General features: G+C 33.6%; 2 protein-coding genes and 1 long non-coding RNA gene across 5 annotated transcripts; 1 reads left to right on the forward strand and 2 right to left on the reverse strand.

The window, feature by feature from the left end:
* Positions 1-1,284: 1,284 nt before the first annotated feature.
* LOC132702393 (chromosome-associated kinesin KIF4A-like) lies at positions 1,285-19,361 on the reverse strand. The gene is made up of 23 exons (XM_060670985.1): positions 19,261-19,361; positions 18,939-19,192; positions 17,374-17,634; positions 17,141-17,318; positions 16,688-16,902; positions 16,453-16,639; positions 15,569-15,776; positions 15,218-15,306; positions 14,413-14,521; positions 9,226-9,382; positions 8,885-9,175; positions 7,377-7,504; positions 7,218-7,319; positions 7,022-7,157; positions 5,508-5,635; positions 5,349-5,450; positions 5,153-5,288; positions 3,635-3,762; positions 3,476-3,577; positions 3,280-3,415; positions 2,022-2,185; positions 1,914-1,963; positions 1,285-1,747 (listed from the first exon to the last, which is right to left on the reverse strand). The coding sequence occupies exons 2-22, from the start codon at positions 19,171-19,173 to the stop codon at positions 1,952-1,954; spliced, it is 3,204 nt and encodes a 1,067-aa protein (XP_060526968.1). The 5' UTR covers positions 19,174-19,192; positions 19,261-19,361; the 3' UTR covers positions 1,285-1,747; positions 1,914-1,951.
* On the reverse strand, positions 9,395-15,211 carry LOC132701953 (uncharacterized). Of its 2 annotated transcripts, none has more exons than XM_060670308.1 (4): positions 13,443-15,211; positions 11,797-12,558; positions 11,137-11,285; positions 9,395-10,911 (listed from the first exon to the last, which is right to left on the reverse strand). In XM_060670308.1, the coding sequence occupies exon 1, from the start codon at positions 14,746-14,748 to the stop codon at positions 13,468-13,470; it is 1,281 nt and encodes a 426-aa protein (XP_060526291.1). In that variant the 5' UTR covers positions 14,749-15,211; the 3' UTR covers positions 9,395-10,911; positions 11,137-11,285; positions 11,797-12,558; positions 13,443-13,467. The 2 variants fall into 2 exon arrangements, with proteins under 2 accessions (XP_060526291.1, XP_060526289.1); XM_060670306.1 differs by having other exon boundaries at positions 12,676-15,211.
* A 550-nt stretch (positions 19,362-19,911) lies between the features above and the next one.
* Positions 19,912-22,312, forward strand: LOC132702194 (uncharacterized). Of its 2 annotated transcripts, XR_009618862.1 has the most exons (4): positions 19,912-20,248; positions 20,301-20,461; positions 21,160-21,277; positions 22,064-22,312. It is a non-coding gene; the product is annotated as an uncharacterized LOC132702194 (long non-coding RNA). The 2 variants fall into 2 exon arrangements; XR_009618861.1 differs by lacking the exon at positions 21,160-21,277 and having other exon boundaries at positions 19,920-20,248.
* The last annotated feature ends 4,892 nt before the right edge of the window (positions 22,313-27,204 follow it).

Raw genomic sequence — 27,204 nt, forward strand, 5'->3', positions numbered from 1 at the left:
CATCCTAAAGTTAAATTCGGTTTGATCGTTCCTATTGATTGGAAAATTAGAGACGTGTGGAAAAGAGACTTGGAGAGAAACTATTAACGAAGGATGCTGTGGATCCTCGTCGATAAATGGTACTGCGTTTCTCAATATCGCAACGTCGAAATTGGCGAAAACGAGATCTAAGCAATGGTGATTTAGGTTAGTTACAGAGTTATGCTGTTTAAGATTCAATATGGCGCTGAGGTTGAGTAGGGATCTATGTCGGACATTGACAGGAGCTGAAACAGTGAAAGAAGGAATATTGAAGTCACCCAATAACAAGACAGATCCACCAAACAACAAGTCCAGCGACGACAAAGATTCAAAAAAGTTCTCAACTTCGAAGTTGGCAGCAGTGGAAGGAATGTATACTAAAAATACATAAAATACAAAGTAATCTAAAGAGATCTTACAGCCTAAAAAGTCTATGCTTGGAGCACTGTTGCTGATGCCGGCGGTATCCAGAAGTGCAGACTCAAAACTGTCACGAACACCGAGCATGACACCACCGCCCCTGGAGACTCCGGTTAGATCTTGCCTTCTGTCTGAGCGGTAGACCAGATAAGAATCAGGAAAGAGTTCAGTAGCCCGAAAATCTGGTTGAAGCCAGGATACAGTAACAGCAACGATATCATGCCCTGAGGAAGTTACGCCACTGTAAAAGACATGGGTCCTAGTTCTGAGACCCCGAACGATTGTTGATATTCGGCGCCATCCGTGCAGTCCGTCCGCGGACTGCACTTTTAGAAAAAAATATATAAACACGACTAAGCCCGACCACGCGGAACTCAACTAAAACACTACAAATACTATTGTGTGAGCACTGTTTTTGATCGATTATTTGTTTCACGTCTGCCGAAGAACAACTAAAAGTGGCTGGTATGTTTTTAGCGCATTTAAAATGTGTTAGAACTACGGAAACTGGTGTTAAGCAGGTCCGACGGCGACAGGCATATTACAGATAACTCAATGTTCCGCATATCTTACTATCGCGCAAGTTATGGAGTTTATTCACTCCTTACTAGAATGCTGAAAGCGTGCAAATGTGTAAAGCTTGATCTTTTTGTCGGCAGCCTCCGCGAATTTGTTTCTGATGTGTTCCGTTTGAATGCATCCAGTTAATTCTATTTATTGCAATTGTTATATTTTGTTCTGGTTTCTGTGCCTTTAATGAATGTAAAAGTTTTGTAAATTGGCTAAACCCTAAATAAAATTTTACAAAATATAATAAAAAATCAGCATTTAATAAATATTATTTTTTGTAATACAGATTATAAATATGCACAATATAACGTAAAAATAACGAAAATTAAACGAACATACTAACAGTCGCATATGTAAAATATTTGTATGATGAATAATTTTTCTCACAGAGATTATTCATAACTTAAAAATGGGACATGATAATCACACTTAAAATTAAGACTAAACTAACAATCACAGATTCAAGATAATTGTAGGACGAATAGTTTTTTGTAAGACAGATTCTTATATATAAATATCCACAACGTAAGGAAAAAACTTAACGTCGCATACCAATTTGGCTTTTCATTTCTTTGTCCACTCTGAAGATATATTTATATATAAGTAAAAATAAAAGTAAAAATAAGTCATATAAGTAAAAATATTTACGTCACATAGTTAAAATCATTGTGGGATAAATAGTTTTTTGGGCTCTTGACACCGCCTAGCAATTTGACTTTCCATTTCTTCATCCACCCTGAAAATATACTTGTATATATTAACCAACCAAATTATTGCGACACTCCCTGCCTCTTATTGCAACATTGTTTTTTTTTTCACAAAACAACAAATACTTTAGAATTTAAAAATTTACTTAAGATTTAATAACACCTGCGAAAAGCTGTAAATCAAGATCGACTTACCTAGGCCTCTTAAAATCATGGATCAACTCGGAAGCATCTTAATCCACTTCCTAAAAAATATGTCACGTGTTTAGCAATAACTCAGATCATCCCCTACTCCAAACTTACAGCATTAGTGGACGAAGACGTCCTATTTTCGCATACGGATGCATCGCATTTGCAAGTGCCCATGCATATTTTATTCGCTTTTCTACAGCCGCATCTGACACTGTTACATTTTGTTTTGCAAGTGCATCCATCGTTCAACAAACGTGTCCGTCCCCTGCGTAAATCTTAATAAAAATATTGTTAGAGCAGGTTTTAGCGTTCATCAAAAGAAAAAAAAAACTTAAATAAGAACATACTTATAGCACCTCATTTAAACGATAATTGAAAAACATTTCGTCAATTTTTTATATTAAATCAAAGTCGCTCCTAGTTTTTTTCTACACTCTATGGTTCTTGATCATTGTCGTATGACAAATGTTTACTATTACCTAATCGATTTTGTTTTTAAAATGCAATTAAAAAATAATAAGAAAAATAAAAGCGAACAGTTCAATTGTCATGTTTGATGTCGCGGAATTACTGAGCAACACTACCGAAACCAGGAGGAGTAATGCACTCTTTAAATTACATGATGTAATTTCAATAACACCCTGACTATTCAGAACACCTGTCAAGACTTTGCTGTCAAGAGTGCACTCATATAGTCTAAACGCATCAAACATTTGCCCATAAAAGCGACATATCGCTGGTTAAAACCAACTCATTCCAAAAGCCGCCAGAGGCAAATAATTCCTAATATAATGAAACTTGAGTGCAGACTTACATCTTGCATTCTTTGAAACCTTACTTGAAGTTAATTTGGCATGGTGCGTAGCTTTCTATTAGCGCCACTCGTTTTATCCACATGAGTTTAAATTATTATAGAGCTAAAGTGGGAGCTCGTCAGAGTATGGGGATAGATTTGAATCGTTGGATCTTTATTTACATATTGCTTTAATAATTATTGCAATTTTTTTAACTTCCAGTAAAGTTCTGTAAAATCAGACGATTTTATTAGTGTATCATTATTTTCAGAATTGTTTTCTAAATATAGATTACTAACAACTTTTTGTTAATTGGACATTTTGTACAAGAACTTCAAATTAAAGAAGAAGAATTAAAGAAAGAATTAATATCAACAGGTATTATTGGACTGCCCCGAGACCCCACCACGACTACTGGTGGAGCGTCTGATCTTGTTGGGTGTTTATTAATGTTTGATATTATCTCCATTCATCTATGAACAATTTTTATAATATATTATTACTAAATAAAAAATGATACACCGAATTATTTTTGTTTCATACTTGTAAATGTATAGATGGATAAGCTAACTCACCTTGTACCGAAATCTGACTTTGTTTGATAATTTTTTTCTTTTTCGCTATTACTCTCTTGCCTAATGGCGTTTTTCGCCAATCAGGATCGTTAATAAGATCGTCGCCGAACGAATCTTCGGGTTCTGATGCGTCTATCTACAAAATTAAGAGTATATATTTCTCATATAAATCATAATCACCCCCCAAAAAACTTACAGGTTCTGCAAGTTTATCATCTTCTTCAATGCTCTCAACAACAGTCGATTTGTTTCTTTTCCTTGAATTTTGGGATATCGGGACATTCTCCAAATTGGCTTTCTAAACACAACAAAACAAAAAAGAACATTTTGCAACCAAAATTTACTTGAATCTTACCTCATTCTCTTCTAATTTATTCTTTAACTTATTTATTAGTTTTTGCTGCTCTTCTATCTGTTTTTCTTGTTTCTCAATTAATTCCTTTTGAGTCTGGCATCGAGACAATCCGGAATCGCCATTTTGACCTAGAGATTATTAAAAATGAAACACCTTTGTCTGCGTTTACATATTTGGGGTGAATAACAAACATACAAGTCTCTATTAATAACACTTCTTAAAATTTTATACCAAATTATATGATTTGGATTTGTGAGTAATGAAGGATGGAAAAAGTAGGACTTGTCAAATGCTTTTCTTCCGACACACAGGATGTTCAAATATTGCGATTTTTTGTAACAACACGAATTATCTTAATTTAGTTTGCAATTTTCAGTTATTTTAGGTTTTATTGTTATATTGTTAGAGCAGGTTTTAGCATTCATCAAAAGAAAAAAAAAAACTTAAATAAGAACATACAGCATTGCGCCTCGATATTGAACATTTTCAACATACTTATAGCACCTCATTTAAACGATAATTGAAAAACATTTCGTCAATTTTTATATTAAATCAAAGCCGCTCCTAGTTTTTTTCTACACTCTATGGTTCTTGATCATTGTCGTATGACAAATGTTTACTATTACCTAATCGATTTTGTTATTAAAATGCAATTAAAAAATAATAAGAAAAATAAAAGCGAAAAGTTCAATTGTCATGTTTGATGTCGCGGAATTACTGAGCAACACTACCGAAACCAGGAGGAGTAATGCACTCGTTAAATTACATGATGTAATTTCAATAACACCCTGACTAATCAGAACACCTGTCAAGACTTTGCTGTCAAGAGTGCACTCATATAGTCTAAACGCATCAAACATTTGCCCATAAAAGCGACATATCGCTGGTTAAAACCAACTCATTCCAAAAGCCGCCAGAGGCAAATAATTCCTAATATAATGAAACTTGAGTGCAGACTTACATCTTGCATTCTTTGAAACCTTACTTGAAGTTAGTTTGGCATGGTGCGTAGCTTTCTATTAGCGCCACTCGTTTTATCCACATGAGTTTAAATTATTACAGAGCTAAAGTGGGAGCTCGTCAGAGTATGGGGATAGATTTGAATCGTTGGATCTTTATTTACATATTGCTTTAATAATTATTGCAATTTTTTTAACTTCCAGTTAAGTTCTGTAAAATCAGACGATTTTATTAGTGTATCATTATTTTCAGAATTGTTTTCTAAATATAGATTACTAACAACTTTTTGTTAATTGGACATTTTGTACAAGAACTTCAAATTAAAGAAGAAGAATTAAAGAAAGAATTAATATCAACAGGTATTATTGGACTGCCCCGAGACCCCACCACGACTACTGGTGGAGCGTCTGATCTTGTTGGGTGGCTTTATTAATGTTTGATATTATCTCCTTTCATCTATGAACAATTTTTATAATATATTATTACTAAATAAAAAATGATACACCGAATTATTTTTGTTTCATACTTGTAAATGTATAGATGGATAAGCTAACTCACCTTGTACCGAAATCTGACTTTGTTTGATAATTTTTTTCTTTTTCGCTATTACTCTCTTCCCTAATGGCGTTTTTCGCCAATCAGGATCGTTAATAAGATCGTCGCCGAACGAATCTTCGGGTTCTGATGCGTCTATCTACAAAATTAAGAGTATATATTTCTCATATAAATCATAATCACCCCCCAAAAAACTTACAGGTTCTGCAAGTTTATCATCTTCTTCAATGCTCTCAACAACAGTCGATTTGTTTCTTTTCCTTGAATTTTGGGATATCGGGACATTCTCCAAATTGGCTTTCTAAACACAACAAAACAAAAAAGAACATTTTGCAACCAAAATTTACTTGAATCTTACCTCATTCTCTTCTAATTTATTCTTTAACTTATTTATTAGTTTTTGCTGCTCTTCTATCTGTTTTTCTTGTTTCTCAATTAATTCCTTTTGAGTCTGGCATCGAGACAATCCGGAATCGCCATTTTGACCTAGAGATTATTAAAAATGAAACACCTTTGTCTGCGTTTACATATTTGGGGTGAATAACAAACATACAAGTCTCTATTAATAACACTTCTTAAAATTTTATACCAAATTATATGATTTGGATTTGTGAGTAATGAAGGATGGAAAAAGTAGGACTTGTCAAATGCTTTTCTTCCGACACACAGGATGTTCAAATATTGCGATTTTTTGTAACAACACGAATTATCTTAATTTAGTTTGCAATTTTCAGTTATTTTAGGTTTTATTGTTATATTGTTAGAGCAGGTTTTAGCATTCATCAAAAGAAAAAAAAAATTAAATAAGAACATACAGCATTGCGCCTCGATATTGAACATTTTCAACATACTTATAGCACCTCATTTAAACGATAATTGTAAAACATTTCGTCAATTTTTTATATTAAATCAAAGCCGCTCCTAGTTTTTTTCTACACTCTATGGTTCTTGATCATTGTCGTATGACAAATGTTTACTATTACCTAATCGATTTTGTTTTTAAAATGCAATTAAAAAATAATAAGAAAAATAAAAGCGAAAAGTTCAATTGTCATGTTTGATGTCGCGGAATTACTGAGCAACACTACCGAAACCAGGAGGAGTAATGCACTCGTTAAATTACATGATGTAATTTCAATAACACCCTGACTATTCAGAACACCTGTCAAGACTTTGCTGTCAAGAGTGCACTCATATAGTCTAAACGCATCAAACATTTGCCCATAAAAGCGACATATCGCTGGTTAAAACCAACTCATTCCAAAAGCCGCCAGAGGCAAATAATTCCTAATATAATGAAACTTGAGTGCAGACTTACATCCTGCATTCTTTGAAACCTTACTTGAAGTTAGTTTTGCATGGTGCGTAGCTTTCTATTAGCGCCACTCGTTTTATCCACATGAGTTTAAATTATTACAGAGCTAAAGTGGGAGCTCGTCAGAGTATGGGGATAGATTTGAATCGTTGGATCTTTATTTACATATTGCTTTAATTATTGCAATTTTTTTAACTTCCAGTTAAGTTCTGTAAAATCAGACGATTTTATTAGTGTATCATTATTTTCAGAATTGTTTTCTAAATATAGATTACTAACAACTTTTTGTTAATTGGACATTTTGTACAAGAACTTCAAATTAAAGAAGAAGAATTAAAGAAAGAATTAATATCAACAGGTATTATTGGACTGCCCCGAGACCCCACCACGACTACTGGTGGAGCGTCTGATCTTGTTGGGTGGCTTTATTAATGTTTGATATTATCTCCATTCAACTATGAACAATTTTTATAATATATTATTACTAAATAAAAAATGATACACCGAATTATTTTTGTTTCATACTTGTAAATGTATAGATGGATAAGCTAACTCACCTTGTACCGAAATCTGACTTTGTTTGATAATTTTTTTCTTTTTCGCTATTACTCTCTTGCCTAATGGCGTTTTTCGCCAATCAGGATCGTTAATAAGATCGTCGCCGAACGAATCTTCGGGTTCTGATGCGTCTATCTACAAAATTAAGAGTATATATTTCTCATATAAATCATAATCACCCCCCAAAAAACTTACAGGTTCTGCAAGTTTATCATCTTCTTCAATGCTCTCAACAACAGTCGATTTGTTTCTTTTCCTTGAATTTTGGGATATCGGGACATTCTCCAAATTGGCTTTCTAAACACAACAAAACAAAAAAGAACATTTTGCAACCAAAATTTACTTGAATCTTACCTCATTCTCTTCTAATTTATTCTTTAACTTATTTATTAGTTTTTGCTGCTCTTCTATCTGTTTTTCTTGTTTCTCAATTAATTCCTTTTGAGTCTGGCATCGAGACAATCCGGAATCGCCATTTTGACCTAGAGATTATTAAAAATGAAACACCTTTGTCTGCGTTTACATATTTGGGGTGAATAACAAACATACAAGTCTCTATTAATAACACTTCTTGAAATTTTATACCAAATTATATGATTTGGATTTGTGAGTAATGAAGGATGGAAAAAGTAGGACTTGTCAAATGCTTTTCTTCCGACATACAGGATGTTCAAATATTGCGATTTTTTGTAACAACACAAATTATCTTAATTTAGTTTGCAATTTTCAGTTATTTTAGGTTTTATTGTTATATTGTTAGAGCAGGCTTTAGCATTCATCAAAAGAAAAAAAAAACTTAAATAAGAACATACAGCATTGCGCCTCGATATTGAACATTTTCAACATACTTATAGCACCTCATTTAAACGATAATTGAAAAACATTTCGTCAATTTTTTATATTAAATCAAAGCCGCTCCTAGTTTTTTTCTACACTCTATGGTTCTTGATCATTGTCGTATGACAAATGTTTACTATTACCTAATCGATTTTGTTTTTAAAATGCAATTAAAAAATAATAAGAAAAATAAAAGCGAACAGTTCAATTGTCATGTTTGATGTCGCGGAATTACTGAGCAACACTACCGAAACCAGGAGTAATGCACTCGTTAAATTACATGATGTAATTTCAATAACACCCTGACTATTCAGAACACCTGTCACGACTTTGCTGTAAAGAGTGCACTCATATAGTCTAAACGCATAAAATGCTAACCCATAAAAGCGACATATCGCTGGTTAAAACCAACTCATTCCAAAAGCCGCTCGAGGCAAATAATTCCTAATATAATAAAACTTGAGTGCAGACCTACATCTTGCATTCTTTGAAACCTAATTTGAAGTTAGTTTGGCATGGTGCGTAGCTTTCTATTAGCGCCACTCGTTTTATCCACATGAGTTTAAATTATTACAGAGCTAAAGTGGGAGCTCGTCAGAGTATGGGGATAGATTTGAATCGTTGGATCTTTATTTACATATTGCTTTAATAATTATTTCAATTTTTTTAACTTCCAGTTAAGTTCTGTAAAATCAGACGATTTTATTAGTGTATCATTATTTTCAGAATTGTTTTCTAAATATAGATTACTAACAACTTTTTAGTTATTTTAGGTTTTATTGTAGCAAAAAAACTAAAGAGAACAACGAAGAACTTTTGAGCATAAGTTTATATCAACTTTTTTACTTTCTTCATTATAATTCGGACTATACGGTGTTCATCGGTTAAAATTGTTTATCAATCCTCTAAACTCTAAAGGGAACCCTACCAAAAGCGTAAGCCGTAATATAATAATCACTATAACTGATGTTAAGTGAACCACTGAAGGAAAACCAATTAAAATTTTTAAAAAACGACCCACTCACTTCCATTTTCGATTCCTCTAAGTTGCCTCAATAATATCGCCACCTTTTCTTCATACACCTGTTGCTGGTTGGACAGGATATCCCTATATTTGTCTTCAGTCAGTTTTAAGGTATGGGCGTCTCTTTCATTTTTCTCTGAAAGTACTTTATTAATCTCCATCAATTCGCTACATTTATTTTTGCACTGAACAAATTTCTTGAAAAATTCTTCGGCTTGCTCAAACAATAATTTGAGCGCATATTTTGCCTCTGCCATAGATTGGATTCTATCAAACCTAGTTTTTGGTTTCTCTATAAAATAGAAAAAAAAGTTTACAGTAATTGTATTTTTTTTTACTAGCCTTTATCAAAATCCAGCAACTTCAGTTGTAAATCTTGAATTTGCACAGATCTTAATTCAATATCATCTTTAATCGTTTTTGTTTCGTTCGACTCGGCAGTTTTCGGATTCTTCATCAGTTCATCTAATTGCTGTTGTAAAATTGCTCTATCTATCATCTAGCAATCCACTTAATGTTGTCTCTAACTCTATCAGGTTCATCATGATCTCTAATTCTTGTTTAAGCTAAAAACACAGGAATCTTTTATTTTAGGTTTTTTTTTTTTTAATTACGCTTTATTTGGCCGCTGCTGCTAAGGCAATTCGGCCAGCTTCTCGGTAGTGGTGTGCAATAAACTATTTCCATGAAGGATGCCTCCGTAAAGAGGGTCTGGGTGATACCATCATCCTACTGGACGGCTATACAGGAAAAAAAAATGGACGAAAGAATTAGAATATGTGAAAACAATATTCAAAGTTTTAATCCACATGCATCTAAAAAGCGGCAAACAATTCTAGCAGCAAAATCCAACTGAGTGCGGTGAAATAAAATGGAATTAATATGCAGAGGCGAAGGAAAATTAGCACTAATGAGTGACTCATACAACTGTTGTGATTTTTCCCAATGAAGAGCACAATCAAACAGCACATGACTAAAATCGCCCAGTTCTCCACATTCACAGTCTCCGGAGAGTTTGACTTTGATTCTCTTTAGGTGAGCCGGAGAACAGCAATGGTTGCTTCTCAGTCTACACATAGTTGTGATTTCTCTTCTATTCAGGTCGAGCTTATGAAACCAGGGTTTAGTTGGCGGAGTAGAATAATGTGAGGTGAAATTAACTCCTTTCCCTAATCCTATATGTTTCCATCTGTCGCTCCAAGCATTCCAGATGTTATGCTTTAATTTAGGGAAGAATTCCCTAAAGCTCAATTTTATATTTTCCTGTGGTTCGAGGCGTGCAGCATTGGCGATCTGGTCCGCAATATCGTTTTCTTTTATACTGGTATGGCTTGGTATCCAGCATAATTGGATGTCCTTATTTTGAGTTTTTATTAAGGTAAATAGTTTATTCTTAACCTGCAAGGTTAGGTAGTTAGACTTTGCACCCATCCCAATTTTATTGATATCTTCGAGGGCACTTTTGGAGTCTGAAAGGATGACTGCTTTGTTGATCTCCTTGAATTCAATCCAATCAAGAGCTTGACCAATAGCATAAATCTCGGCAGAGCAAATGGATAGTTCACTTGGTAGGCCTTGTCCCATTTTTTTTAAGGTTCGTATTGTAGTTGTAAACGCCAAAACCTGCTCGGCCTTCTTTATCTTTTGAGGCGTCTGTAAAAATTAAATGAAAATCTGGGGTCCAAGTCTCGCTCTTCTTAATTTCAAATAATTTGGAGTTATTATTATCTTTCTTTAGTTTTAAGTCTTGGATTTGAACAGAGCTTAAAAGGTTCGGCAGTGGACAAGAGAAACAGGGATAAAGTGGGCTCCTGTAAAGTGTATCTAACAGTGAATCAACTCTTTCAAAAGCATCCACAAGTGCAAGAATACTCTTTTTCCGAAAAAAGTAATAGTTTTCATTATAGGTGATATATAACCATCTAACCGCAGCTAAGGTTTCACTGTCCACTAAACTGGCAGCTTTCAATAATGATTTAGTTGCTAGCATGTATCTTCTGTGTTCTAAATCCATTTCACTTGCTTCCCCTAGAAGTATGTTAGTAGGTGTGGACTTCATATATCCCAGAGCTATTCTCAGTGCCTCAAATTGAATTTTGTTAAGTTGAGCAATAGACTTTCTTGAGCTACCACCCAAAAAAGAGGCTCCATAATCCAAATGGGGTCTAACATAAGCTTTGTAAAAAGTTAGAAGGGTAGAGGGATGTGCCCCCCACCAGATTCTACTTATAAATCGCATCATATTCAACCCACCTGAAGCTTTCTGTATCATATTTCTAATTTGTGGCTCCCATGACAGCTTTGGATCAAAAATCACTCCTAGATGTGTGATGGAATTTCTCCATGCAATGGTTCGAGTGTTGAGGTGAAGTCTGGGGAGATAATTAACCTTGTAATTCTTCCTGGAAAAAAATATAGATGCAGATTTATTGGGGTTAATCTCAAGTCCTACATTCAAAGACCAAATATGCATATTTTGCAAAGTTCTATTCAAATTGTTCACTATTGTTTGGGCATCAGTCCCAGTACTCAGCAAGGCGGTATCGTCCGCAAACTGTAAAAGTCTTATGTTCTCAGGAATTGTTTTGTTTAATTGAATTGATGTAAATATTAAATAGTAATAGAGAAAGAGGGGAACCTTGGGGAACTCCCTTGCTGGTGGTTCTGCCTGACACGAATGTATTAGTAGATGGATCTTTAACTTGTATCTTCCTGTTCGTGAGAAAATCTTTAATGAGCAAAGTCAAATCTCTGGCGATTCCAATTTTGGCCAACACCGAGGTCAATAGTCAACATTTATATTATCGTAGGCATTGGATATGTCCAAAGTCACCATTGGTGCTAGTTGATTGCGAGCCAAACGGCAGAGGACCTCTGAGGAGATAACTGCAAGATTGTCGAAAGTTCCCTTACCCTTTCTGAAACCAGTTTGGCGAACGTCTATTAAACCTTGGTTCTCTACGAACCATTCCAGTCGGTTTTTGATCATAATTTCAAAAGTTTTGCTTATGCAAGAAGCTAGGTTGATGGGCCTGTAGGACGATAACGCTGAGGGGTCTCTCCCCGGTTTAGGAATTGCGATCACCATTTGGGTTTTCCACGTCTCTGGAATGGTGGTTTCCCTCCGAAGTATTTTGTTGAAAAATTTGATAAGAAAGACTGCTCCTTCAACAGGGAGATGGCTGAGCACACTGAAAGGTACTTTATCCACACCGGGACTCTTGCTCTTCCGACCTATAACAGCCGCGACAAATTCTGAGATATGGAAGTCTTCGGTATATTCTGATGAGAAGCGACATTCGGGGAGGTTACGCAACATAGAGGGAGGTTGCGTCAAAAGATCAAACATATCTTGTGGGATTGAGAAATTCAAGGGAAAATGATAATTTTGGTACCTGATACCTTTAGCAAACCTTCTAATACTGCTCCAAACTTCTTTTGCACTAGTGTTTGGAGATAGATTCTCACAAAAGTTGACAAAGCCTTCCTTTTTCTTCTTACGTAGCAGCTGTCTTGTTTGTGCCCGTGTTCTTAATGATTCCAGGAAATTGGTCTCAGAGGGGTTGTTTTTATAATCTCTGAATGCTTGTCTTTTCCTTTTAACAGCGTTGGTGCACTCATTATCCCATCAAGGTAACCCGTAGTTTAATGAGTGTTTATGCATTGGAACAGATTCTGCAATAGATAGGAAAATTATATTCATAAAATCCTCATAATTTATAGGAGGTGAAGTTCTAAATTTCGTGGAGATTATATTGAAATTATATTTGCTAGTGTAGTTTCTTGTCGAACCTGAGTTGCAACGGTTATTTCCGATGATACCACAAAATAGGAAAATGATCGCTATTCACTCTATCCTGGAGAACCCTGCAGTCAGTAAGTCCAGACAGTCTCTGGGAGCAAAAAGCTACATCTGGAGCGCTGTGTACGCCTGGGCGTGTGAGCCGAGTAGCTGATCCATCATTTAGTACCCACAAATCGTGATCCTTAATAAAATCATAAAGAATGTTCCCACTTCTAATTCCCCGTGAGTAACTGACCTGGGAACCCCATATTGGATTATGGGCATTAAAGTCTCGCATAAAGAGGACTGGTTTATTACGGGTTAGATCGAAAATTGAATCGAGGCTTGCCCTGACCAAACAAATATCTGGAGGGATGTAAACACAACAAATAAAAAAATCGACAAGCTCTGCAAGAACAACCTGACACCTCTCTGGTATATTAATTCTGCTTAAGTCGATGATATTATATTTTATTTTGTTTTTCAAGAAAATTGCTATACCATCTGCACCATTAGGTTTATCAGCTCTTACAGAAGAGAACCCTGATATTTTAAAGTTGGTGTTGGGTTTGAGCAAGGTTTCATTGAGCAATAAGATCTGTAGCTTAAAATCCCTTATAACTCTAATGATAGCATCTTTATTTTTTTCAGCCCCGCAAATGTTCCAATGAATGATATTCATTATAGCTCAACTATAAAACGCTTGTGACTAAAACTTAAACTTAGTTTTGTTACGTAAAAACTACTGTTAGATTAAAACTAGTGATAAGATTACCTTTTCTTTTTCTAACCCCTGTAGGTCAACCGCTGCCATCGCAGCCGCCCCCCCTCCGTAGGTCAAATGAACCAAAATATTGTTTGATATTGTTGACACAATTTTCATCCATACCCTTTATTGACATAACGTCTTTTTTGAAAGCTTCAAACTTGTTGCATACTTCTTCCCAGCCATTTCCTACAGGAGTTACTTCCATTTCCGACTCTGATGTCGAGTTTTCACCTACTTGTATAGATGAGACTTTTCTTCTTGCACTTGAGGGTAACAAAGTTAGTTCATGGGCTACTTTATCATACCCTTTGATAAATTGGGTGTCAGGCCGTTTTCTTTTAAGTACTGATGTATATAAGGAACAGCTCTGAGGACTTGTTGGATGAGGAGTTTTATTCTGAGTTTTTTTATTTAAACTAGAAAAATCTTCTGGTTTTCGGGTAAAGCCTTGGTTTGTATTAATTAGCCGTGGATGCAGTTTAGCTGCTTCATAAAAAGAAAGGTTGTAGAAGCTCATGGTTTCGTTAATTTGTTTTTGCCGTTTGTATTCAGAACATCCCCAGTCAGTAGCAGTGTGGTGTCCCTTGCAATTTACGCAGCTTGGTTTTGGATTTGCTTCACAATTTGGAATTTTACACGTTTTAGTCAGATTGTTAAGATGATCTGCGGGGCATTTCATTTTTTTCATTGCTTGCCCTCTTTTTTCAGAAACAAACATAAGATGATCTTCTGTACAAAAACCGCAACGAGGCTTGCCTCTACAATTATTTTTGACATGTCCAAATCTGCAACAATTGACGCACATTATAAACTGGTTAACATATTTTTCCACTTCTCTTTCATTATTAAAAATATTTACAGTTTGGGGTAATGATTTGCCTTCAAATGTTACAATATAATCGTTTGTGGGGATGGTTTTCATTACTGTTTCGCCAGAAATAGCAAGTATTTTCTTCCTTCTTAAGACTTTTTTTACATTTAATATCTTAATCGACCTGGCCCGGGATCCTTCCCCTGTATAAGTTACCGCTTCTGAGTAAAAATCCTCTTCCGTAATTTGGTCCCCTACATCCTTGATTAGTCCTCTACAAGTGACAAGACGTTTTGGAATGTACCTATTATAGCCTCTAGCAGAACTGAAACTTTCATTTGACAAAAACTGATTAGCATACTCTGATGTTCTGAATTCAATTCCAATTTTATTAGCCCCTTTTCTATTGATTTTTGTTATACCTTGTACTCCAGCTCTGTACAAAATTTTTCCAACATTCATCGGGTGAATGTTTCCAACTTGAGAAGTTATTCCCTCCATTATGATAAGAAATGGTCCCTGGTCTGTAAGTTCATATTTATACTTTCAGTTAAGTATTCTCCTTATGTTGACTGAAATTCTTGCAATTTCGTTTAGGGCATCCTGATCTTCCACGAAGACAGATTTAAGCTTTTGTAACTCTGTCTCCAATAAATCTATTTCCTCCTTAGTGGGTACTAAGAGTGATGAGTGATAGCATGTGCTGTTTTCTTAGCTAAAGGCGAAAGCGTCAAGGCTGATGAATAACCACTGCTAGAGGAGGTAGAAGCTTGGGACAAGTTTAGTTGAGCTTGAAAGGAATCAAAATCATTTGCGAACACTATCGGATTATTAACTACGATACATCGTTTCTATCAGGGGGGTCTTTACCTCCCGAAGCACATGCCATGATATGAAAAGCGCTAAATTATTGCGAACTGCGACACCAAACCAAAGCAAATATTTACGGCTGACTAAATATAAAACTCACCCAGACCGAAAAATTCTGTTGAAGACTAGAATTACGTCAAAAAAATGAAAATTTTCTCGGACCGAGGTAAAATTGTGCCCACACTTCACCTGGTTGACCGAAAAAAAAATATATTTTAGGTTACTATCTAACAATTCTGCAAAATAATACACACTACTAATTTGCGTTTGGAGTTACCTAGGTAATGTTAAAATGAAAACTTATCTATGCAACTTAAGAGACTCAAACTCATAGCGACTAGTAATGTGACATGGCCTGTAAATTGAATCAAGAGATCGGAAAAAAAATTTAATGTGCTATAAGTCAGTGAACCAAAATCGTTGGATTTGGGATTCGAAACGCGTATCTTACCAAAGGACCAATTTTATCGGGTTTTCCATTAAATTTAGAATCTTGTACTTGCTTCCTCAAAATCAGAGTCTGTTGAAGTCTTTTATTTAATGCCGCCGCTTCTTCAAACTTCCATTTCAACACATTCTGCTGATTAGCATGCATTACCTTAATTTTTGTTATTTCAGTTTGCTTTTTCTGATCTTGTTGCTCTACACGTGTTAACTCTCTACAAAGATAAGATAAGATTAAAAATTCAAAAATTTTATGTAAATTTTAATATTAGTTTGATCACAAAATAATACATTAATTTGCTTTGAAAAGTGAAAATGGTTGCTAAATTTCAAAGATTTCCATGTTGCGTTGTCCAATATTGCATCTGTATGGAAGACCCTACCCATATTTTAATTTATTACAATTACAGATTCTATTTATATAAATAAGGATTTATGTAACAGAAAAAAGTTGAGGCATTTTATGTGGTTCCTTTTTTTTTTGTTAATTTTAATTAGTTCTTAAAATATTTTTTTAACAGATTTTGCCACCTTGTACTAGTTTCATGGCTCCCGTCTGTTTGTTACCAAAGATATGGCCAACCCGGTATGAAAATAAAAAATATTATATAGAAATTTTTTTGTAAGGATGTGTAACTGTGCGATGAGAATAACTTGGGTGAATATTATGGAGCTGCATCATAACTATTAATACCTAACAATATTAACAATTAATAACATGAATATAAATGATATTTTGAGTTTAAGGAAGCCTACATTATAGATCCGACGTAACAAAACGTTAAAACGTTGGCACTGAGATAAGTTGGTATAATCGTAACTACATATAATTTTTTTTAGTTTTCAAAATTCCTCCATATTAAAAAAGTTTGTAAACTTCTATAAACATACCTCATTTCGGTTTTACTCTTAACTCGTTCTAACTGCAGAAGACTTAGGCCTTGGTTTATCACTGGTTTGTTCTTAATTTTTCGCGCGCTGTCAGCATATCTCAAGGTCGAAAGAGTTTCTTCCAAATTATAGTCCGCAGGGCTAACACATGCAATCATCAGGAGCATACTATTACCCCCAAGAGAGTCTAAAATAGTCAGGTAAATTTTGATGCACAGAATTCATTCAAACCTACCTTTCAATAGCCGTGTTAAATTACTGTCTCTATATGGCACAAAACTTTGTTGAGATTTATTATTTCCTAGACAGTTGATAACATTTCCCAGCACAAAAAGTCCTTTGTTGATATTTACGCCCTCTTTAAATGTACTGCCAACTGCTCCAGTTTTCTTGGGTCGCTCGGATCCAGCTAGGTCAACTAGGTGCAATTTTGCGTTCTTATTTTGATTTCTACAACATATTTTCATTGAATTTTTAAAGGTACAGAAAATCATAAATGAGCAAAATGTTGTTGTTTTTGTCACATATGTGGTATACCCACTAAACAAATCTAAAAGGCTTTTGTTGAGGATCAAATTATCTTCTGCACATTTTTTTAATTTAAAATCGTTTTATTAACAGAATTTTATATTATTTTAAATCATAATTTAAAACAAAGCCTAATCAAATTGAACTGGTTAAAAATTACCTTTCAAATTTGTGCTGCATAGCAATGTTAATGGTGAATATAGCATGACTTCTGGAACTATGCAAGTTCATGCTCGTAGCAGCTGTTGCTCGTCCATTGGAACCCTTCGTCAGTATATCTAAAAGTTGAGTGGCAGATTCTACTATTGTCTCAGTTAATTTCGCTATAAGTATGTTCCCTGAAAATTTTCAACAAGAAATAAATCATGAAATTCTACTGTTTCAAATTTCTACCTTTGACGTCTTCGCGAATTTCTAATCTACATTGGTCTCGAGGCTTATCAGATAACAGATCGAAAATTCTTTCGTTGTAAAGCTCAATAAACGACACACTAACAGTAAAATCTATGGACAAATTATGCTTGATATAATCAAATATATGTTTCACAGCCCTAGGTATAACCCCCGCATGATCCTCTCCTTGGTAGGCAGTTCCCATAGAATGAGTTTTTCCAGATCCATTTTGACCATATGCAAGAATGGTAACATTAAATCCTGCGATAAAAAAAGATTTTATATTATATATATATATATATATATATATATATATATATATATATATATATATATATATATATATATATATATATATAGGCAGTGTTAGTCTTACAACTCATTTTAACAATTTTTTCCTATCTTGTCAAATTAAGGGGATTATTCAACATATTTTTCAACCGTAGCATAGAAATAGTACCAGAGACGACAAACGTGACGCAGGATGCTTATATTTTCCACTAGAGTTACATTAGATTTTGTCCATAATAATCACCAATAATCAATAATTTATTTTATTTAATTTATTTGTGGGGCAAAATTAAAGATATCGTCTATGCCACACAGGAATGGCATTCAAGGAATTTGGATGGCTGAAGTAGAGACTGCTGCTCTTTCAATGTAGCTTTGCATTGAGAATGATGGCCGCCGGTTTGAAAATTTGGGACGCCATTAATGATTTTGTTATATGTGTAGTTGGGTTTTGTTTAGTGTTAACATTTGATTTAGTGTTAAGTTTTCTTTATTGTTAGATTTTTAGTGTTAGGTTTTGCTAACCCACCCCAAACATCAATTTATTGAGGTATTTCTGAATAATTCTTTCTGACCTAATTTCCTCTCAATTATGTTATATGTCTAAAATAAAATATCATTTTTTTAAAGCGTGACAACTTTAGGTTTCTCTGTAATAATTACACACGAAACAATATATTACTATATAAAAAAAAAATCAGTTATACTAAAAAGTAATATTCTATAAGCATATGGTTCTGCAAATGTTAAAATATTTCACTTACTATATAACCAAAACTACATAAACTAAAACTAACCAAAAACAAGCGCCGCTTTTGTGTCTATTTATCATTTTTTGATACAGTCATGCAATTTTAAATTTTAAAATTCTCTCCAATATTCTTAATTATCGTTTTGGATATGCCAATGGCATATCCTACAGAAATATTTTTTAAAATGTAGAATATAACAATATAAACGAATCACTACAAAAATACCAAAATATTTGTGGTAAATATAACTATTTTTGCACTATTTCCACACCCATTATACTAAAATTATCAAGTCTTTTAAGTAATGCCCATTTTAAAACCAATATGACAAAATTGGTTTTTGCGCCATGAAAAAAATACTAGATTTTTTTAGAACAGTTGCAGAAAAAGTGTGCCCGCTTTCTTCTTATTTATGCATAAAATCATTTTTTATAAGAGCAATTAGAATATCCTGGAAAAAAATTAAGTCGTCAAAAAACTTAAAAATTGTACAAACATTAAAAATTAATGTTTTATATTAACCTTCAAATAAGTTTTGTAAAAGCGGCTCCACGCATCTCTCGTACAAATCAACTTGGGTGGAATCAACGCCCAAGACATAATTAAACGTAAAAGGCTTGTGGATTGGACGTACTAAAATTTGTTCATTTTCCGGAACTATTTCCAGGACTTCTTTACACCCCCTGGATATCTCGAACGGAACTAATGGCCGTACACGCACAGCAACTTTCACGGAACACGTGTCATTACCGTTCATAGTGCCACAGCGTTTCTATCTTGTTATAATGGAAATAAAAAAATATTTAACACGGGTATATTGTTCCTATTAACCAATTAAAATTACTTTTAAATCTTACTTCTGCAGCCTCAATCACAAATGATAATCACCACCGTTAAATACACGTTAAAAAAGAATCGTTTTTCTCTGTTCAAAGCAATATCAGGATTTCTTCTTCTTTTCTGGCCAGTAAATATGTAACAATTCAATTAACCAAGATCATTCGCCCATCGCCGAACGTGTCAATTTCGATCAAAAAAGAGTTAATCAGGGGTCTGTTATATTCTATCAATTAATTCCTTGGGAATCAACTATAAATGCATTGACGTTTCTGATTTTAAATTTAGCAAGATTTGGCAGTCAAAATGCAAATTAAAACCTGGTAGACACGATCGAATTTTCACATGTATTTATGCATGTATTTTTTGCTATTAAAAGTGTATGTATTTATAACTGGTGAGTTTTTGACAGTAGGCACAATTCCATTTTTTTTCGAACAAAATGGACTTTGTTTATTTTGGTGGAATTTTGTTTTTATGGTAGTGGAACCTTTGCTGGTCGTTTACAAATAACATCGACGGAAATCACAATTTAAGCAATATCTGGTGTCCCTGAAACCAACACGCCTACACTGCTTAATTACAATAATGCTACCAATTGTCGTGGTTGGGCGAATCACCTACGGCAGAGTGGCCTGACTTTACTAAAATATATATATGGTATGGATATAAATAGACGTAAAAAGTAAGCCAACTGTATTAGTGAAACGCATTATTGAATTGAAGTAAAAAGGTCAATAAAAAATAAAACACTTTAATTATACAACGCATTAAAGAAAAGAATAAGACTAATTATTCAACCAGTATTAAAAATACTTTTAATTTTGTGATCATAGACTAGTTTTACGATTTTTTACCTTAATAAATAGTTAAGTAGTTCAATATGTGCGACGATAAAGTTTTTGCGTCCTTTACATGTCAACGATGTTCCCAGCCGTTGAAGCTCGAGGACTCTCTAAATTCATTCAGTGAACATATTTCGGCAGAGCTTAACCGTAAGCTTTATTGAGCTTTTATTGTTCAGAATTTATTCTTATGATTTTATAGTACCTATACATTCTCAACCAGACGTAGAATTGGAGTCTCAAGCAACAAGTTTTGATCACTATGTACCACCTTGCACGCTATCAGATTCTGGAAATGGAGCTAATGGTTTTATGTTTATCTCGGATGAAAATGAGGTGGATTTACTAAGTCATCAATTTAAGGTATGCAAACTAGTGTTTGTTTACTACAGTTTTGCTGGGTACAAGAATTTTTGGTGTCAATGCAGAAAGTTAAGTATTTTAAACTTGCACTTATTTACAAACATGGATATAATGCATTTAATGCAGTAATTTGAATGTCTCCCTAATTTGCTCATATGTTTTAGATGTAATTTTCCGGATTGTCAAGATTGTACTCTCTCAAATTCTTTTTTTCTTCTACTTAAATTTGGATTTTAACTAATATTCAATATATATTATAATATAATAATAACCGGTCAATATAAAGGAAGCTTTTTATGAAGAATGGTGTCTTGAATAAGTTAACTGTGAAAATGTGAAAAGTGATATTTAATATCCTATATGTAGTTCATGTAATGTTTTTCTGATGATCCCATATTTGTGATCAAGCCGAGATAATAACTGTTTAGTTTTCATTTTATTATTTTTTCTGGTTATTATGAATTTATATATAATTTATATATATATATATATATATATATATATATATATATATATATATATATATATATATATATATATATATATATATATATATATATATATATATATATATATATATATATATATACTAATTTTTTCCACAGTTTTTTTGACGTGATATCTTTGTCTTTCTGAGTGCGCCATAATGTTAATAATTCTATATGGTCCCACAGCAACTGATGGATCTCGTTGCTTAGTTTCAGGTGAAGTCTGAAAAGTTGTAGCTCAGTCTCAATAATTTCGTACCGGGTCCGCCTGATCTGGTCTTGGAGTAGGGCCTTGCTAGCTTTGTCCAGGATAGCTTGTGTCTTTCTGGTGCGTGTGTGATAAGACAACCTTGTAAATGTTGGCAGCAAGTTCTGGTTGCGGCAGAATATATATATATATATATATATATATATATATATATATATATATATATATATATATATATATATATATATATATATATATATATATATATATATATATATATATATATATATATATATATATATATATATATATATATATATATATATATATATATATATATATATATATATATATATATATATATATATATATATATATATATATATATATATATATATATATATATATATATATATATATATATATATATATATATATATATATATATATATATATATATATATATATATATATATATATATATATATATATATATATATATATATATATATATATATATATATATATATATATATATATATATATATATATATATATATATATATATATATATATATATATATATATATATATATATATATATATATATATATATATATATATATATATATATATATATATATATATATGATGACACTATATTCCGGGATATCATCCGTTCGCTCGTTGAACTCCGACTGGAATCCTGATATATATATATATATATATATATATATATATATATATATATATATATATATATATATATATATATATATATATATATATATATATATATATATATATATATATATATATATATTGTTGTAACTTGTTTCTGATAATTAGGTTGGGCGCTTCTATTTTTGAGTTTTCGAATTATTTCCGTAATCTGTATAATTTCAGGAACCCTACGCCCGATCCCACAGACCCACTACTCAACGTGACATGGACTCAAGTTTCGCCGTCAAATATTCAATATTTAGACTTGGATAATGAGCTCGCAATGAAACCAAACAGAAAAGAAAAGGAAATGACCATGTGGAATAACGTTTATTATGCTTAGGGCCAGCAGCCCTTTATGGGTTTTTGAAAAAGTTTATCTCTTGGTCTATTCATTGATTTATTTTTTAAAAGCACAAATAAAATTTTATTAATTTGAAAACTTGATTTTCCTTTAACCTTGCTTCCTAAACCTGAGCGCAGCCGAAAACAATAGGAAATCGATGTAAAGAACTAGTAATTTACTCAGATCTTCAAGTTTTTCGAGTACTTAATTCTTCTCACCGCCCCCATCTACACAATACGATCTCTGCTGTTTCATCATCTATCGATTGTACGCATATATAGTATTTGAGGCTCCAGTGTCTAAGAGAATTTTCAGATTCAAGAGGGTGTCGGTTAGGCGTTCTATCACTGTCTTCGAATGGGCTAACCCAGGTAATTGCAACCAGAATGCGCGAGTTTGTTACTCTAGGATTTGCTGTTCCTTTTCTCAATTGAATATTGGATTTTTGTTACCTTGCAACGTCTACTATGCCGTAGTATTTAACGAATCATTGAGGAAAATTGAGGAAGTGCACCGATAAAAGTTGAATGAAAAAACAGGTTATAAAAGTGGCGCCAAGATTGAAGGAAGCAAACATTTTTATATCCCAAGATTTATGTATATCGGACAGACTCGATAAGAAAATACTCGAGGAAGACCTTGAACTAGCAGGATCTAAGAAGCTGTCTGCTGAAATACTATACGGAAATAGACTATTAATAAATGATGATATTTACACTGTGCGATAGTTGAGACATCAGGTAGGTGACTCTGATTGCAAAAACACAGATCAGAAAAATTACCAAGAATCTTCTCTTACCTCAAACAGTGCTCCGCCCACGCCAAAGCTAAAGATAAGTCGTAAAAATCTTTTTCCGCACAATCAGAATTAGATAGCGCAGAAAATGTCTTTATTTTGTTCCATAAAGCAACGAACTTACAGGGTAGGGAACTCAAATCGAAAAACTATAAAACACGACTCTAAAAAAAGGGAATGGGACGACGAACAAGAAAAATTGATGCGCGTCACATGTTTGTCCCCAGAAAATAAAACAAATAACCCCTTGGTATACCAACTTTAACACTTCAACAGAAACCCTGTGTCTTGTATTATGTTACAATGCCATTGGCAATGGAACTGTAATTGTTTTGTTTGTTCTGTTTTAAGATACTCTAATCATACTAGATAGATATATCTTTCCTGAATTGCTTTATCCACGTTTCCGTCTTCTGCTACTTTTAAACCCAAATACATATATTCTTTTGTCTGTGTCCTATTCCAAGAATGAAGTCTTCTTGTGCGCCTCCTATACACATGTATTCTCTTTTATTGATGTTCACTTTCAGCCCGCATTCATCATATTCTTCAATTACCTGTTGTGTCATGTACTCTATGTCATCATAGCCTTGGGCCAAGATTACTTAATTTTTCCCTTAAATGTCTATAAATACCATTTCCATGTCTCTGTACTCTCCCTCTTTATCTTTATCTTTCTATGCACTCTAGCGATCGTACTCGTACTATTATCTTTTGTGTGTATGGTTAAAATTCTTTAGATATTTCCTCGCCATTAATACAACTTTTGAAGAGTTGAGTTAATAAAGCATACAACTTGTCTGTACCATATTTCAATAGTTCCGATGCAATATTTCCTGGTCCCGATGCTTTCGTATTTTTCAAGCCTTATATTCTAGTCCTAACGGGGAACCTATTGTAGTGATGTTTTGTGTTCGGTTCTCATTATTCGGAGAGTCTTTTCTGTTTTCCGTTAATACCTCCCAAAAGTATTTTTCCCAGTGATCCATTTTTATGGGTGTTATAATACCTTTGTTGTATCTTGTCTCAATGCTTTAAGAAGTTTCCAACTCTCCGAATTTCCTGAGCCTCCAAGGTAAGTATTTAGATATTACATTTTTTCTCCCAATGTTTTGTTCTTCTTTTTAATAATGTATTTCCGAACTTTTGCCTGCACTTCTTTGTAAACCATTTTGTCTGTGTCTGCTTTGGTCGTAAGATATTTTTGAATTTTTTTCCTATATTGCCAACTCGATCTCCGTCTCCCACCAATAGAGTTTTTACCGCTTTGTTCCTTCACTTTCAAGTCTGCTCTGCCTCTTGCTTCCTGGAAGCCTTATTTCTGATCTATCAGACAATGATCACTTCCAAATATGGCTCCTTTACAAACTTTAACATCTTCGACTTTCATATGTGTCTTTTGTCTTATAATGACGTAATCTGTTACCGATTTAAGATTTCTATTGTGCTGTGTCCATATGTATTTGTGAATCCAACGATCCGGAAAAAATCCTTTTATTATCTATAATCTATTGCCATTTTCGTTTCTCACCTCTTCACCATATTTTCCTATCGCGTTGTCGTTGTCTTGCTTCCCTCTTCTACTATTCATGTCCCCCAGTTTTATAAGTTAATTCTTCTTTCTCGCTCACCAGAGCGTCTTAGTTTACGCCGTATGCCCAAAAAATTGTGGTTCTGTGTCCCCGCATGAGCATATTTACACCTGCGTGTCATAATAGATACTCCCTGTTTACCGCTCTGGTCTTTAGGTAGGCCACTAAAGAAATGATCGAAGTACCTGAGATTTTCTAACCCCTGTCCTTTTCTCATAGTCTCCTTAATTAATACAATGTCTATCTTGATCTTCTTGAGTTATCATGTAACTTCATTTATTATCCGAGATAGGATGCTTTTCCGAAGCTTAAGTCGTTTCCGAAATTCCGATCCATTTCGAAGCAAAGTTTGGGCCTTTCAACATTTTAGTTCTATTACGAATATCGGGGATTGCTTTCTCTACAGGTCAGGACTACTATCTACCACCTGTTGGTCCGCGGATGGTATTTCCTTCCCCACCTATCCACCGGTGTGATTAAATTCATGAGAGCCTTCCTCTAACCGCCACCTGAGGACGCGCCCTCTAAGGGTTACAGGCTCCCCTACACAAATTGTTAAAGAAATGTCTGTATTATTATTATTATTATTATTTGTTTTGTTCATTCGGAAACGTTGGAAATCGAAAACTGATGATCGGCCAAAGCAGAGTCTGACCCAGTTCTAAATCAAGGTGGATACAATCGCGTTCGCAAATCTTGAAAGATAAAAATAAAATTTGGGTTAATTCGGAAAGGAGATATACTGGTAAACGAGCCGAAACACCTGGCTAATCTGTAAACGATCATCGTCGGATGAAATTTATACGCCATAAGTTTACAGTACGACAAAGGCTGAGGAGGTTGTTGGAAGTTTGCCATTATTTTGAGTTTTTTTAGTTTTAGAATTAGAAAGAAACCAGATTAGGATTCATTCAAACAAGATAAATGCCCTGGGCACGATAAATTTCCCTCAATCTATTTTAAATCTTGTAGGGAATCTCTGCTGCTGAGGCTAGTTTAAATTTTTAATAAAAATTTATTAAAAGGGCACTCCCCAACTATTTGTTTTGGTTAATTGTCAAACTGCAAATTCCATACATTAAGATTTTGCTAAAATTAGTTCAGTCCAAAGGTTGCCAAATTGATCTAAATGAAATTTAAACAGAAGGCCATGGAATGTTAAATTTCAAATTATTCACGGAAATTATTACCTTACGCTGGATGAGCCAATCAAAGTTTCATCGATCCATGTCACTTCTGATCCGGGAAAAATGCTGGAGGCAATTATAACTTAATAATTTATACTTAGGTACGTTCTTGGAGAAACGCAAAATAGTTTTTTTAGAGATAGATGCGTCTGCTAATCTCTGACTGTATATTCGAGATGTGTCTGAGGCGTGAGATAATAGAAAGCAAAATGGATGGATGGATGCCGTGTGCACTGATTTTTCCAAGGCATTCGATAGAGTATATCATCCGATAATATTAGCGAAACTTAAAACTTTCGGTGTGCACTGCTTTTCTTACCAAATCCGGGACTCGGTATGTTAGTTAAATGTCATGTCTGGGATACCTCAGGGTTCGCACTTTGGACCTCTGTTGCAAGTTTCAGGAGAATCTTGATAGTTTTTTTGGCTTCTGCGTAAAAAATCGACTGTTTTTAGTTGTTGAGAAATGTTACAATATTTACTTTAGTAAACTAAAAACTTCAGAAATTTTGTTACTTCATCTTTTAGAATAAGATAAAAATGGACATTTTTGGTGTGCCTTTGTGAATTGTAACGTTAATTCCCCATGTGAGAGTGATTTTTTTATAAAACGAATTTTTTAAAAAAATCTTGTAGATTCTTTGCCTGAACAATGATAATAATATTAAGACAATTGCTCAGTTTTGGTTAGTTTTGGTTAAATTTCAAACTGCATATTCCTTGGGTAAACACCATTTTTCCAAAATTAGTTTAGTCCAAAAGTTAAATTTTCAATTATACTCCTTGATTTCCCTGCCTGAAAAAGGAACCCATCGAATGTAAAATTTCAATAAAGTTATGGCTTATTTTTTTATTTAAATTAGGATTTCTCAGTGGCCATTTTTTGCAAAATTTCCCACAATTGCCCTTCGAAATTTTTAACTTTTGGGCATCTACATGGCGAAAAAGAGGAATATTTTTAAAATAAAACGTAGTTACTTAAGTTACTATCTTACTTTCTTCCAAATACATTCTCCAAATGGAGATTCTTCTACTCCATCATTGGAAGGCTGCCCGACTGCATAACATAATGCAATAAATCTTATGCGGCATCTCTGCTGCTGCGGCTATTTTTAATCTTTAATAAAAGTTTATCAGATGGGCACTATGTACTATGGAAATGTGCCAATTTTTTGCAAAATCATACCCTTGCATTTAACTATTTTTTTCAATTTTTTTACATTATCTCAGAAAACGCCATCTAGTGGCAGGGTACTCAATCAATTAATAACCTAGGAAATGCTCCTACTCAATGTCTATTAAAATTCCGACATGTCCAATTCACCTAATTCTTTTTTAATTCTTTGGAATGTCCGTCTCCCCAATACCGTATCTGGTTATCCTTACTGGGACACTCGTTATAA

The sequence above is a fragment of the Cylas formicarius genome, unplaced genomic scaffold (genome assembly GCF_029955315.1).
Source record: "Cylas formicarius isolate icCylForm1 unplaced genomic scaffold, icCylForm1.1 PGA_scaffold_5__7_contigs__length_24384050, whole genome shotgun sequence".
Lineage (NCBI taxonomy): Eukaryota > Metazoa > Arthropoda > Insecta > Coleoptera > Brentidae > Cylas > Cylas formicarius.